Genomic DNA, 15,025 nt, shown 5'->3' with positions numbered 1-15,025 from the left:
AGACCCAATGACCTAGGTGTCACTTTGCTGTCTTTAAACCTTTCCCAGGGAGAATTTGCTTTGGCACCAAACAGCCTCGACCCATCAAAGGGCAGAGGACATTTTGAACATCCAGAGAGAAGCCAGATCATCTCAGCTAAGCCTGCTGAAGTCCCCATTGCTCTAGCCAATCAATCACTTGAATCCAATCCCGACTGTATGACTTGACAAGCTGCAGCTTGACCATCATTCAGAAGCTCAGTAGAGTGGCCTCGAACGTCCTCAGGCAACTTTGGGGAGACTGTAATGAACACAGCTCAGGTTCACAACACCAGTTAGTCCAGAAAAAGGTGGAATAGGATCGCTGGACCAAGAAGGTCTCAAGTTCACTCATGCAATGAGCTGGCAATGTAACAAAAAATACATTTTAAGTTTAAGAAGCGAAATGGGTTGTAGCAGAAACATATGCTGCAAACCTTTAAGAAATCTCATCATGACAGGTGATTTGAACAAAGACAGCTGGTCCAGCGAATGTCAAAATGCCAGAAGGGATGACAAGTCATTTCTTTACACTGCCAACTGCAAGACCTTGTTGGGCCAAAGATGTAACAAACAACAAGACATCTGACAGTCTGGCTTTCAATGGGTCCAATCTGGTTGATGCAGTACCAGCCCTCAAAGTTATCCCAGCATCCAGCATACACCAATTTCATGGAAGGGTGTCTGGCTATCAATTTCACATTAATGACTTCAGAAGGAAGATCGAAGGAAATCAACTGCGGTTGCTCAATTTCCATGCATGGAGATGTAGGTTGCAAAGAACTGGGTTCAATAGCCTGCCCTAGAGCTGCGACAATAGATCCTTCCGAAGTGGCAACCTGACTGGAAGACAAATGTGCATGCCCAGACGTTCCGGATCTCACAATCTCCTGGCTCAATCCAGAGTCACTGGGGCCGGTTGTTCCAGATGTTCTTCAGAACTCAAGGCAGGAGAGGAAGTGCTGAAGGTTTACAAGAGTGTTGTGTTCCACTCTAAAATGAAAGTTCTTGAGAAATCCAAAGCGCAAAAATGTTGACATTGCATTCTTAGCAGTGGAGAAGGGATTACACCAAGATTATATGCACTGATGAAGGAGACTTTGAACCACCTCTGGGTGTACTTAACATTCAGAATTCGTGAGGCTAGTTGCCATGATGTTCAAAGATTGCACCAGGTGGCACATAACCAGGGTGACATCTTGATGACTCAGCCAGTTCCAGACGACCAGAATCTCCAGGAACAGGTCCCATGCACCCATCCCACTCTACTTTTTGCAGTACCACATGGCGGTGTTATTGTTCAGCAGCAAAGCTGACAACTCAAGCAAACTGATGCGGAGGTAGGTCTCTGCCGGAGACGAGAGTCCTGGGTCCTCTGAGCTCCACATCTCCCAGATGGCCTCACCATCCCAGCTGTGACACATCTGTCACCATCAGCTCTGTGTGGGGTAGGAAGAGGGGTCTGCCGCTGGTCCAACAGTATTGTGCAGACACCACTGCAGATCTTTAACAATCTCCTCTGAAACCTGAATAGAACCGGACCAGTACCCTTGGTGCTGGGTTCACAGAGACTTCAGATCCCACTACAGAGCTCTCATATGCCATCTTGCAAGGTCAGCTAGCAGGATGAAGGAGGCATGCAGACCAAGAAGCCTCAGAGTCATCCTCATTGAGACCAAGGACATAGACTGATACATCAGGTTTAGAGCCCTACTGTCCTGGACTTGTTGCTCTTATGGAAAAGCCAGAGTCTAGGATGACTCATACGAAATGAAGCCTCTGTGAAGGAGTCTGGTATGACTTCCACAAGCTGACTGGGCACTCCCTGAGGTAAGGAAGGTTGCCTTTTGTCTGGAGATGGTCTACAGTTGACTGTGGCAAGCAAGTAATTAACAGCCATTTAGAGAGGTAAGAGAAGATTAGTTGCCCCAACCTCCAAAGATGGACAGTAACCACACCTATCACCCAAAGCGCACTAGTGAGGCCGAAAACAAGCACAGCAAATTGAAAATGCTTGTGTCTCACCTTGAACTGCAGGTATCATCTGTGGGCCTTCAGGACAGGGATATGGAAAAAAGCACCCAGCAGAGCCAACATCACCATCTAGTCTCCTGGATCCAGGGAAGTAAGAACCAGGGCCAGAGTGAGCATCTTGAATTGGCCCATTCACAAGAAGGCATTGAGGGGAGCAAACGTCCATAACAGGAAGGAGGCTTCCATCCTTTTTCAGCACAAGGAAACAATGGGATTAACTTTCAGTCCTCGCTTCCGAGGTACCCTCTTCTATGGCAATTTCGGCTAAAGCAAACAAACCTGCATCTGCTAATGTAAAACGGACAGGTCGTCCTGCAAAATCTGCTCTGATGTAGGTGGCGGGTGGGTTGAAAAGGAATGGCATTGTGTAGCCTGGTTGGACAATTTCAAAGATGCATTTGTCAGATTCAGTGGTCTGCCACCCTTGGAAGAAGTAGTGTATTCTGTCTCAGAGTGTGGATGTGTGCAAAGGGTGCAGGAAAGAGGTTTTGAAGTTGTTGCTGGTATGGCAGAGGTACTGAGATGTGCTCTGTCCCTGATTTGCTAGACATTGTCAGTTGCGGCCACAGCCCTGACCTTGAAAGGGTTGCGAGACCTGTTGTGCATGTTGCGGTGTCTGGCGATAGACTTGAAAATTACGACATTTTTGGGGTGAATCTTGAACTGGCTTCTTTCTTGCTGATTCCACGAAAACGCCTGTTCATTAGGGTTGCCTGCTCATTTCAAGAGAATTACATGAACCTCATCCTATTATAGAGCAGAAGTACCACGCTTGTCCTAACTGCCATATGTAGACAATGAGTGATGTGAAGGGTAGATTGGGCGACAAACTTGGGTGTATCTGGCCATCCTGATTGGTTTGGGCCTAGGAAGCCCGCTAGTCATCTGGGAGTACTGGTAAGATCTCCAGAGTGCGTGGGCTTAGATTCCGAGGAGGCAGCTGGCACTGACTGACCTCAATTGAAGCTGGCCGACGAAAACATTCTCTCACCAAATATTACCATAAGTTTGGACTCTATGAAGTAGTCAAAGAGGCGTAAGGATTCACTAAGCTAGTGGACACCTGCACCACTAAACTCTTAGGGGATGGACTATTGCGACATGCAAGCTGACAATTAACCGGAGGGCCAGGCTATAGTTTAGTCTCTTAGTGGGGGCGCAGCTGAAGGGCAGAAAGGGTTCAGTTGGTGCCTGGCCAGGATGAGGGGCCTCAGCAATAACATTAACTTTTACCACCATCTCACCTAGGTGCAAGAACTCAAGCAGCTTTCCTGATGACCACAGCAAAAGAATTAGTTCCTCAGGTGCTGAGACAGTTTTTTTTTTTTTTGGAGGGGCGCGGGGGGAAGGAGGAGGATGGGGAGGAATTAAGGTGGGAAGGGATATGGGCATGGGGAGAACCAGTAGAGTAAATGAGGCATTTAGACCAGTGGTACTGGCATCCTGCAGGTCCACAAACCAGTTTTCGTCATCCTAGAGTGGGCCAAACACATCCTCATGCTCTCCATTATCATCGCCATATGGATGAGCCTGGTTAGTCAGAGTCAATAATCTGGCTGCAAGTGTGCAGTCATGGAACTGTGTCTAAAACTGAAGGACTGAGCACTGTTTGCCCCATGTCAAGATTAGGGTGCGGCATTTGACAAGATGACTTTGTCTTGAGGTTGGACAACAATGGGCTGTGGATCCTTCTACTGTGCTGGATTGCCAAGAAACCGGTGCAGATTTTGATCCCAAACTAAAGTCAGCACAGATGCAAGCGTGAAACCTGAAGCATGTTCAAGTGGCATAGATGGTGCAGCGGATGGTTCTGCAGACAGTAACCTAAATGAAGGCCTGTGCAGTTTTTTGGAGCCCAAAGGCACGACAGAGCGAACTGGAAGAGTGACAAAGATGTGCAGCATGGCCGTCCTAAAGGTCCCAATCTGCTGCGCCATCAATGGACCTGGGCTGCATTGGGACCAGATTTGTAATCGGCTCACTGGTGGAACAGGAGCAGACTGAGAAGCACAATGATATCCTCGCACCTTTGCTGGTGACAGAAGTGGGCGAGTTCTGCTTGGAGTTCTTATGTTTTTTTCTTTGACTTACCCGAAGAGTGAGTGCAAAAAATATCTGACAGGAATGACTTCGGGAGAAAGGTCTGCACTTTCGACTTTGGTGTGTGCGTCAAATCCAAACACCAGAGGCACACCTTTTTTGGATCTGTCATAGACATCAGTAAGCCACTGTGCCTACAAAGTTTAAATCCTGTAGTCTTAGGATACTGCATACTCAATTGTATACTGGCAGATTTGGTGAGAACACAGAAATTGAGAGGTCATGATGAAGACTGCCAGGCGGCATAGACTCAGGGTACTAACCAAGCATGCCCAACCCAGCAGATGAAGAAAACAATCAAACTATGGAGTTGATGCCCATGTTAACAGTTAAAGGAGTCATTGTACCTTGTGACTCAAAAAGCTTCCAAGCTCAACATTTTTTAAACAGGTCTTTATTGAGTATGGCATGACAATCCAGATCAGACATCACATATGGTTACAAAGGCAATATATATTGACATAGCATATTGTACACAGGTTGAATGATAAGCAATATGGAAAACCGTGAGTAATGTCCCCACATGGTAGTAATCGGATGATACAGTATTCTCCCCATGTTTAACTCATAGTTCCAAGGAGAGTGAGTGAGTGAGTGAGTGAGTGAGTGAGTGAGTGTGTGTGTGTGTGTGTGTGTGTGTGTGTGTGTGTGTGTGTGTGTGTAAAAAATAGCAACTTCCAAATTGGGAGCTGGCTGGGAAGCAGGCCTATATTCTGGGAAGCAGAATGATATTCATTATTAGTTTATTTTAAAATGGGTCAGGCCCACTGCTAGCCTATTAATCTCATCACTTGAAAGGGACATGCACTGAGGTAACACACTATTAGCAGCCTAAACAAATGTTAACCGATTAAATAAGACAATCTAAAATAATTTCGTTGCAACTTCTGATTATGTCTACTTGTAATCGGTTGTCATTTCACGGACCTGCGAGATATAAAATATGTCATAAACGTGCACAGCACTCTGACCTTAATTATAGGGGTACTTGCTTAAAACAATGATGCATTCTAAAAATAGTAAACTCAGGTATGCCTATGAGGTGTGCAAAACCACTCAAGTAAAAAAAGAAAAACACTGTGCCACGTCAGAGGCAACAGATTACAATTGTACTGTTATTTAAGGTGAATGACTTACTTTTGAACATGCTTGCAATTGGTTTCCCATGGCTTCTAACCTTGATAAAAGCCGGTCTTCATCTATCAGGGCCTTCCAATACAAAAACATACACAATCGCTTTAATGTGGCAGTACAATCAGTTCAAACACATCAGAAACATATTATGTTATAGAACATTTGATTAGTCTCCTGTGAAAATCATCTTATGTGTTTCAGTGTAATTATGATGCCTGCAGAGCAAAGGGGCTTCACCATTCTTTTCCTTTTCAGATTCTAAGGCAGATCCTCGGAGTTACCTCCCCACTGAGTGAACCTCAACATAGCAGCAGGCTCTGTAAAGAGTTCAAGCTGGTCAGCATCAAATCTTAACACCCAAGACTGCATCCATTTGCCTTCTCTTCACGTGAAAGGGCTTCCACTATCCCAAGTGACCAAAACTAATACATGAATGCACTGTAGTACAATCTAATGTGTCCCTTAAATAGAACGTAATTACAGTTAAATGTTACAAATGAAATGCTTTCTATTTAATGTATTCTGTAGTCTGTTATAACAGACCGCTTCCACAGATGCTTCAGAACACCTTACAGCAGTAAGAATAATAGGAAAATTAGCATGGTTTATTAGTTCAGATGTTCACAAACAGAAAAGCGAACTGATAGCTGAGCCTTGATATAACGTCCCTTACTTAGCAGAGAATAATTCACTGATGTACTATGTAGATCGAGAACACATCTGTGAAGCTTGGTTTTGTGCATTTTGATTTTGAGGAACTTAAGATATTGACACAAGTGACATTCATCTACTGTGAAGAAGGTTAGAGCTTGTGCAAGATTGTAGGATTTACAAGATCTTTATAAACTGCAACCAGATACCAAATTTTTCATGAGGAAGTTACCTATTGAGGTGTGGTTCAACTTGTGTGCTCCTATCATCACCCACATTTTGTTTTTTTCTGACAAGGTAGAGGAAGCACTACCGCTGATGTTCTGCCTCAACTAAATGTAGAGAATTGTCAGACCAGTTAAAAATCATGGCTTTTAGAAAGCCGATGAAAAAGTTCCACACCTCAGATAACCCTCTTTCTAGTGAAGCTCCTCATCTTAGAATACTTCCCATGCTTCAGACGTGATCTACAAAATTCAGCAATGCTCTCCCAAGCCACAGCATGGTGCTGCGCAGCTCCGTGCCATTCGTAAGTGACAGAGGGGAACTGCATTTAAGTGACATTCCTGTGCACTGACATCAGTTTTCCTTAGTGACTCTCACTCACAGTGTAAACAATTGTTGGTACAATTGTGTTGATTCTTAATTGGAGACCTTTTTACCTATTAAAAAGAGGCCACTCCATAGAACCACGTGGGAGGAATTAGTGGTTAGACAGCTTATCCACCATTAACACCCTCATCAAAGGTAATCAACTTGTTCTTCTCGTAGATACTTCTAACTGCAGATTCCTTACTTTAGAATTGATACCAAAGCAGCACGTCCCATATGGAGTAAACTCAGACTAAAAGCTTATACATGCCTCAGTAGGGCAAAATGTCCTTTTGCCAGATCTGGCTGTGAAGGCAGAAGTGCTTTGTGAATGTATGTACAGGCACCAACATCACAGATGTGAATGACAGACAATCCATGGGTCAACACAGTGGCAGAAGCCTTAATTGGAATGTGCTCTCAAAATCCACCTTGACGGTTCTCTTCCCCAGAGCTTTCACTTTTTATCATCCTAGAGAACCACACAAAAAGCTGATAGTCCACATGGAGGTCTTTGGTACGATAAATATGAAAACTTAAAGCTGTTTTGGACCCCAACTGTTGAAGCCTCTCCTTCTTCAAGAAGTGGCCAGGGGGAAGTGGGGGTCAGGAAGGAAAGAACACTAGCAAGTTCATTCATCCTCCTTGTGGAAAGGAGTCACAACTTTAGGCAAGAAGGAGGTACCAAAGTCATCAGCACCAGTTTGTCCAGGAAAAAGGTGGTGTAGGGCAGTTTCACCGACAATGCCTGCAGGTCACTCACATGAGCAGTCAGTCAGAAGATAAAGCAACTACCTATGCATCAGCTTGACTGACTCACTGTGGCATCTCAAACGGTCTGAGGGGAAATGTGTATCAAGCCTGTTAAAAACCTCCTCATAATGGGTGGTTACAAGGTCAGGCAAAATCAGAAAGTGCCAACAATAAACCTTTAAAAGTGTCCACTTAACTGCTGGGGAAAAAGAGAAAATGAACAAAAGAACATCCATCAGCTTGGCTTTTAAAGGGCCTCTCTTGCGCATATCAAACCAGGATGCACATCTGTCATAATGCCATGCATAAACAGACATTGTGAAAGGACTTCTAGTAGAGAGGATGACCTCCCTTACTTCAGTGCATGTATTAACAAATGCAGTCAATTACTTCCGCTAGATATGTAGATTACACACTCTTCTGCTGTAACACAAGATCCTTCGGAGGGCAGAGGCAGCACATACTCCTTGCTCAATCTAGAACAATTTGAATGACTTGGGCCCGAACATTCCTGTTTTTTTTCAGAACTCAGGGAAAGACGACAGATGTAGAGAAAGCATTCAAAAGGGCAGACTGAAGGCAACTAAAGAAGGTATTACACCAGACAAGTTTGAGCCCTAACATGAGAAAGTATATACACGCCATTATAAAATTCCAATGGCAAGACTGAAAATACATGGCAAAGTTTTTACCCCAATATACCAACCTTAAATGGGGGGCACAACAGTGGTGTCCACTGTCACCTCTTATGTTTACATGCACCACAGAACCTCCAGTACACAAGAAATAAAATGAGAGCCAGACCACAGACTAAGGCTATAAAAGTAAATGGAGATAATATAAACCGGACCCATTTGAGGACCGCATGCCATATTTTTGCCGGCATTTGATTGATAGTGTTTAAAATAAAATGTAATATATCATAAAGAACGAGCATAGCTGAAGCCCAGCACACTGACATATACATATTATTACAGGTGTTTGAACGGGCAATGGGTCGAAATAAACATCTAGCAGTCTTTCCCACAAATTCAATAGAAGATCTTTATAAACAGAACATACCACGGACACAAGAGATTCTGTACAAAGATATGTATAGTTTGGGCAAACTAGAATTTGTGTGGCTTGGCAAACCCAATAACATAACATAACAAGCATTTGCAAGGCAATGGGTCTTGCATTTCCTCGACTTATAGCTATTAGAATTGCAAAGTCCTACCCAGACCTTTATTGCCACAAAAATAGAAAATGAAAAGTAAAACAGTTTTACATAAACGAGACGATTTAAAGTGCCACACCAGGAGCATGAAGAGATACACAAAAGGAAACAGAAGTTCGCTCGCCGTCACACATATTGGCAAATGTGCAATTATCCATATAACAGGGTCGATGTCATTCAAAGTGCTTGACTACTGCCCAACGAGATCACGCTGCGTAGGAAATTAAAAAAAGTAGTCCAGAAGCCATACAGACAACATGGAGCCTCGTATGTTTTCAGTAGTTGGTTGGTGCGCTCGAGGGCTAAACACCAGAAAAGGAATGACGTATCAATGCCTTTCACAAATGAAAGCAAGCGTTTTTTAAAATACAAGCCCACAGACCAACAAAAGTGATTGGCTTGCGGTGGGCATGGTTAAAAGCCCACAGAGAGATTACAGCAGGCTAAAATCTCAACCCTAAAGATGAATTTTCTACCTTGGTTGCCTTATATATAGCAAAAACACTGCCTAGGAAACTTCCCCAAAGTTACAAAAATTCAAATACTACACACACTTATTTGGAATTGTAAGGTATCATTGGTGCATACAACTACAGTTATTAAATCGGCAAAGGAGGGGAGACCAGAGGTTTACCAAAATAGACTGCTTCTGGTTGGCAGCACAACTTTGTCCAGTCCTGGACCGGCATATTTCCCCACCCTCAAACAAATAGGTCAAGGTGAAGAAAGTTTTTGGACTACTCCACTTCAATATATTCTGTAGTTACCATATAGAAATTGACCATTGCCTGCTACTCTACTAACAGCCACTGGGGTTATTGGGATCACTGTCAGTCAGCCTGAATGACACAATAAAGTCATTTCCATTGCCTATGTCACTGATAGTTTTCAATCCAAGCTTTGAGCCGGATATGACTGACAGTGGCTTTAGAAAATCTAATAATGTCAATCTGCCCAGAATAGGAGGAACTGTTTGAACGGGGTGGGGAGCTACTCAGAAAAGAACAATGGGCAGAAAATACTAACTTACATTGAAAGACACTGGCTGGGAACTGAGGTGGTCCAAGAGATGATAAACAGAGAGGTGACCCCTCTTGCAACAAAAGAAAGGAATACCTGTATTATATAATTTAATTAATGACACACATACATCCAGTCATGAGGAAAATATCTAGGTAGTGAAATTTCAGAGGAAGTATGACCAAACATATGAACCACAGCACCAAAGTGATCAATGTTCACACAACTTAATAAGCATTTGCAATGCAATGGGTCTCGCGTTTGCTCAAGGTAGATATTTTGGCGCTGTAATTTCCTAACTAGACTTTTCCTGTTACACAAACTGAAAATAACAAGTAAAACAGTTGACATAAACAAGCCGATTCAAAGTGCCACCGTGAGCGCGAAGAGAGAGACAAAAGGAAACAGAAGTTTGTTTGTAGTCAAAGTTATTGGCAAAAGTGCAATTATCCATGTAACAGGGTCGATGGCCAAGGCAGTAACAAAACCGCCCTAAGAAGAGACAAATGTAAAGCAGTTATCAACAGAAACAAAGGATTCTTGAAAGGCAAGCCCATGAACGAGTGATAGTGATGGGCATGCAGTGGGTGTGGTTAAAGCCTAGATACATACCAACACATCGGAAAAGCAGCGCATGCGCGCTGCAATGCTCGATCTAAAAAGGATGCATACAAACTTTTCACCAGATGTTTTCTCACACCAGTTAGACTGAAAGCTTTGATTGGCAGTTCAGACCAACATTGACAGGTCTGTGAAGAGATGGGAATGATGATCCATATACTGTGGTCATGTACTCAAATTCAAGTTTACTGGAAAGCGCCATTAGCAAAACAAACATATCAATTTAGCAGCAGTCACCATTAGGGAAATGGTGGGTAAAAATATGGAAGATATATGCATAAATATTGGGTAGTCATCGCTGTGTTCTACTCACTTATTGAGGCCATATTTATTTTGCACCAGTAACCTTTTGCAAACTGTGTTTGATAGCATGTTTATGTAATGTATTGGCCTGGTTGCTTTGTACTTTTTAATTCACTTGCTTTTGTATTGTAACTATGTACTATGCACATGCTGTTATCTCATTACTGTATTTATCTCCTTGTGCTGTAACTATCCTGGAGAGGTGACTAAGTAGGATCCTAGATGCAGTCCCTCAGCAAGAGTATAAAGCCCTCGGCAAAGCCCCCTAGCTTGGACAGAAAAGAGAGGAGAAATTGGGATTGGCTAGAGTTAGGGGCATACATTGTAGCTATTGAACACATCCTACCTCTGAGTAGATCTTTAACCATTCAAACCCTTCCTTCTCTGTCGCTCCTACTGCCCGTGATTTGGAATTGTACTGGGGAATAGAAAAGTAGGGTCACCCCATTTTGTTTGGTAGTAGTTGGGGACCTGTATATAAGGGGATAGAGACAGTGGCATAGTCTCTGATCTTCACCCCTTTTGAGATGAGGTCCCTGAAGGGCTATAATGTCAAAGTGATGGTCCCCAAAGTATTTTCATAGCTGAATACAAATATATATAATTTTTATTTTTTCCCCCACTTAAAAAAAATAAAAGGGTTACAGGGAGGGTGTAGTTAGGCTTACATTTTAAACGTACAAAACCATAGAAATTAACTTTTTTTTCCAGATCCAGGCAACCCCTATTAGTGAAGTGCAGGAAGCGCCTAGGAAGCCAGGGCTCTCTAGAGGTACCTCTGGATGAGCAGCCAAGACTTGTCTAGGAGACATGCACATCTTATACACTACCACAATAGTCACACAGTAACTTATTACACATTAAAGGAACCACACAGTGTTACAAAACATAAATGTACTTTATTACAGTAAAACTACACTAGATTACTTGTCAGCAGTCCCACCAACCGGAATTATATATATATATTTTACACACACACACACACACACACACACACACACATATACACAATAGCAATCAGAAATTAGCATAGAAACAGCATGCACTGGCAAGAATTGTAGAAAATACTTAGGGCCCTAGGGGAAGGCCAAACCATAGACTAAAAAAGTGGAATGAGAAATTAGGTCTCCCACCCAAGGATATGAAGTAGTTAGAGGGGAGCTGGGAGAACTCGGGACCCCAAGAGGCGAGTACCTTAGTGACCCCCAGCGACCAGGAGAGCAGAGGTAAGTACCGGGTTTTCCCAAGGACTAACAAGAGGACAAATGGATTGTGCAAGAACAGGACCAGACCAGAGGAAACCAAAGGTGGATTCTGGAAGAAGAGGATCTGCAAAAGAAGGGGACAGAGTCCAGTCCACGATGGAATGTCCAGTCGGGTAGGAGCCACTACCCGCCCTTCTGTGTCTGACGATCCGGGTCAACAGGGGAGGAAGAAAGACCAGCTGTGGAGCCTAGGAGCTGAAGAGGAGTCCTTGGAGTGGTGCAGATTCTGCCCCATGTCGGTCATTGGGTCGCAGATGGTCAGTGGTCAGGAGAACGACCAACAAGCCTTGGCAAATGCAAGAGGAGGCAAAAGTAGAGCTGCAAGGCTTAACAGGACCAGCAAGGTCCAGGAGACTCAACCCTTGGAGGGGGGTAGGGGCTGACCCTCAGCAGTCGGGAGAGTCAGCAGAAGCAGTTGTAGCCCCCAAGCTATAGTGAGGCCCAATCAGCACACACGGAGAGGAGTCCCATGTCGCTGGAGCAGCAAAGGAGAGACTGTCCCTGCAAGGATGAATTGCTGGGGGCCGAGGCTACTTGGAGCCTGAAGATCCCTTGGAGCAGGAGACAACAAGAATTGGTTGCTGCAAGAGTTGCAGTGCACAGGGGCACTGTCCTGCAAGGAGAGGCAAGGGCTCACTGTCTCCCAAGTTAGACAGCGGGCAGAGAGGACCAAGGGGACCACTCCAGACCACCACCTGTGATGCAGGATCCATGCAGTTCCAGAGGAGAGCAGATCCACGCAGCTGGACGTCATTGCTGTAAGTGCCTGCAGATGCAGGGGAGTGACTCCTTCACTCCAAGGGAGATTCCCCCTTGCTTCCTAGTGCAGCTGAAGTCTTCCCAACCCCAGAGGATGCACAGCCATGGAAATGTTGCAGTTGCAGGAAGGACGCAGGGAAACTATGTTGCAAGGCAAGGTCGTCTCGGGAGTTGTAGTGTTGTCGGCTCCTTAAGTGTCCAGTTGCGGTTCCGGTGGCCAGGAGTAGAAGTAAACGATGCAGAAGACCCCTGGTGGAGTCTTGCACATCGACCCGGTGACCCACCCGCAAGGGAGTCCCTAAATAGTCCTAAAAGAGGGTTTTGTCACCTTGGAAGGTGACCACCTAGGAGGAGGGGTCTCTGACATCACCTACCAGACCTGACTGCTCAGATGACCCCAGGGGCCTCTGCCCATCTTGGTTTCACAATGGCAGAATCAAATGGCCACCTGGACGAGCTCTGGGCACCTCCCCTGTGGTGGGAGGTCCCTGAGCTGGTGCAAACCGCTTAATGCAAGGACGGCACAACATGTGCCCTTCAAAACAAACTGGTGGCTTGGGGAGGCTACCCCTCCCAAGCCTTGTAATCCCTATTTCCACCCATTGCCTCCCTCTCGAAATTATTTTTTACTGCCTTCCCCTGCCTGAGATGGTCAAGCAGCAGGAGGATAGAAACCTGTCTGAGGGGCTGCAGCAGCGCAGACTGCCCAGAAAACCGTGGAAGACAGGTAGGAGCAATACTGGGGGGTCCTCCAAGGAGCCCGCAGAATGCATGGAATCATGCAATCAATACTGGCAACAGTATTGTGTATGATTCTGGCATAGTTGATATCAAACATGCCCAGGTTCGGAGTTATACCATTATGTAGCTGGACACAGGAAGTGACTTATGTCCAGTACATGGGTAAAAGGGCTTCCCCGGGCTTACAAAGTCCAGTGCAATGGAACTGGAGTTTGTAGGGGCACCTCCGCTCAAGCAGGGGTGCCCTCACACACAGGGACCTGCACCCTGCCCTTTGGGCTGGAAGGGTCTACCATAGGGGTGCATGCACCTATTCACGCAGGCTGCACTGGCAGGCCTGCAGACACATTTTGCATGGGCTCCCATGGGTGGCATAATCCATGCTACAGCCCATGAGGGACCCCTGGTGTCCCTATGACTTGGGTACCTAAGTACCATATACCAGGGACTTATAAGGGGACACCAGTATGCCAACTGTGGAGTGTACAAAGGTCCTAGGGAACCAAATTTGGAGGGAGAAAACACAATCACTGGGGTCTTGGTTAGCAGAATCCCAGTGAAGACAGTATAAGCACACTGACAGCAGGCACAAAGTGGGGGTAACCATGCCAAAAAAAGAGGGTACTTTCCTTCAACTATTATTCATGCCCTAAGATAACTATAACTCAGGCCCCCACCATGCACAGTTTTTTCGTCAAAAAATCTACTGCAACTATTACACTGATATTACCAATGATGTTATCAAACATGACTGGAGAGCAGTAATTTGTGGGGTAATTAGCAGTGCATGGTGAGGGTGCGAGTTATAGTTACCTTAGTGCATGAATTATAGTTACTTAAGATAACTCTAACTGGTGAATTTCTATGGTTTTGTGCATTTGAAATATGAGCCGTACTATAACGCCCCTGTAACCTTTGTTTTTTTTAAGGAATTTCTACGTTTTTTCAAAATTCTATTTCCCTACTATAACATCCCTGTAACCTTTGTTTTTTTCACTGAATTTCTATGTTGTTTTTTTTTTTTTAATGTATAGTAATTTTCATTACTATACGTTAATCCCACCACCCCTGTATGGGGGAGGTTGGACGCAGGACCTGGTCTGTGGTCAGGCCCTGAGGCCAACCCACTATAAGCATCCAACCTTGCCCCGTGCGCTGCTGGGGTTAGCTGCAAGGCCAGGGTTGCGGCCCGACCCTGCAGCCAGCCAGCCAGCAAAACAACCAACCCTACACTGCTTGCAGCCATTTGGCTGTGCACAGCGGGAGTTAGTTGTGGCCTCTCTGGATGTGAGAATAGTTGTGAGAGGGTGTATCTGGGGATGGGAGTGGCTGGGAGAGTGTCTGTCTGGGTGTGAGAGAGAATGCATCAGTATCTTATTGGGTGTGTCAGTGTTTGTGTGGGTCCATGGGTGTGTGAGTGGGCGTGTGTGAGTGGGGGTGCGAGTCGGAGTGTGAGTGTGTGTGTCTTAGTGGGTCTGTGAGTGATGTGGGAGTGCCTGAGTGGGTGCATGGGGTTTGAGTGGGTGTGTGAGTGGGATAAAGATTGAAAAAGAGAAATTGTGAGAGTGAGGGAGATCGAGAATGTTTTGGGCTTTGATAAATGATATACTTAAAATGAAATACTTCTGACTTGAGGGAGTAATGAGACATCCATAAGTGGTGACACTGTTGTGCACAGTTGGAAACAATTTTAATGAACTAGAAACAGAAGCTCATGCACTTAAAATGTTTGCACAGACTGTATTACATCACTGAAAAATTGCACAGATTTGATAGCACCATATCACATAAATGCCTTAGTTGCCATCAATCCTAG

At 44.8% G+C, this 15,025-nt stretch overlaps 1 protein-coding gene across 6 annotated transcripts in view; it reads right to left on the bottom strand.

The window, feature by feature from the left end:
• Nucleotides 1-15,025, bottom strand: part of SLMAP (sarcolemma associated protein) — a 793,819-nt gene that overhangs the window by 574,175 nt on the left and 204,619 nt on the right. For all 6 annotated transcript variants that reach the window (XM_069206475.1, XM_069206474.1, XM_069206478.1 and 3 more), the window contains exon 7: nucleotides 5,290-5,361. In XM_069206475.1, coding sequence (XP_069062576.1) covers nucleotides 5,290-5,361 — 72 coding nt within the window. The remainder of the gene's footprint in view (nucleotides 1-5,289; nucleotides 5,362-15,025) is intronic.

Source organism: Pleurodeles waltl, chromosome 9 (genome assembly GCF_031143425.1).
Source record: "Pleurodeles waltl isolate 20211129_DDA chromosome 9, aPleWal1.hap1.20221129, whole genome shotgun sequence".
Classification (NCBI taxonomy): domain Eukaryota; kingdom Metazoa; phylum Chordata; class Amphibia; order Caudata; family Salamandridae; genus Pleurodeles; species Pleurodeles waltl.
The sequence above is the reverse complement of the archived record's forward strand: the minus strand, read 5'-3'. Positions and strand labels throughout refer to the sequence as shown.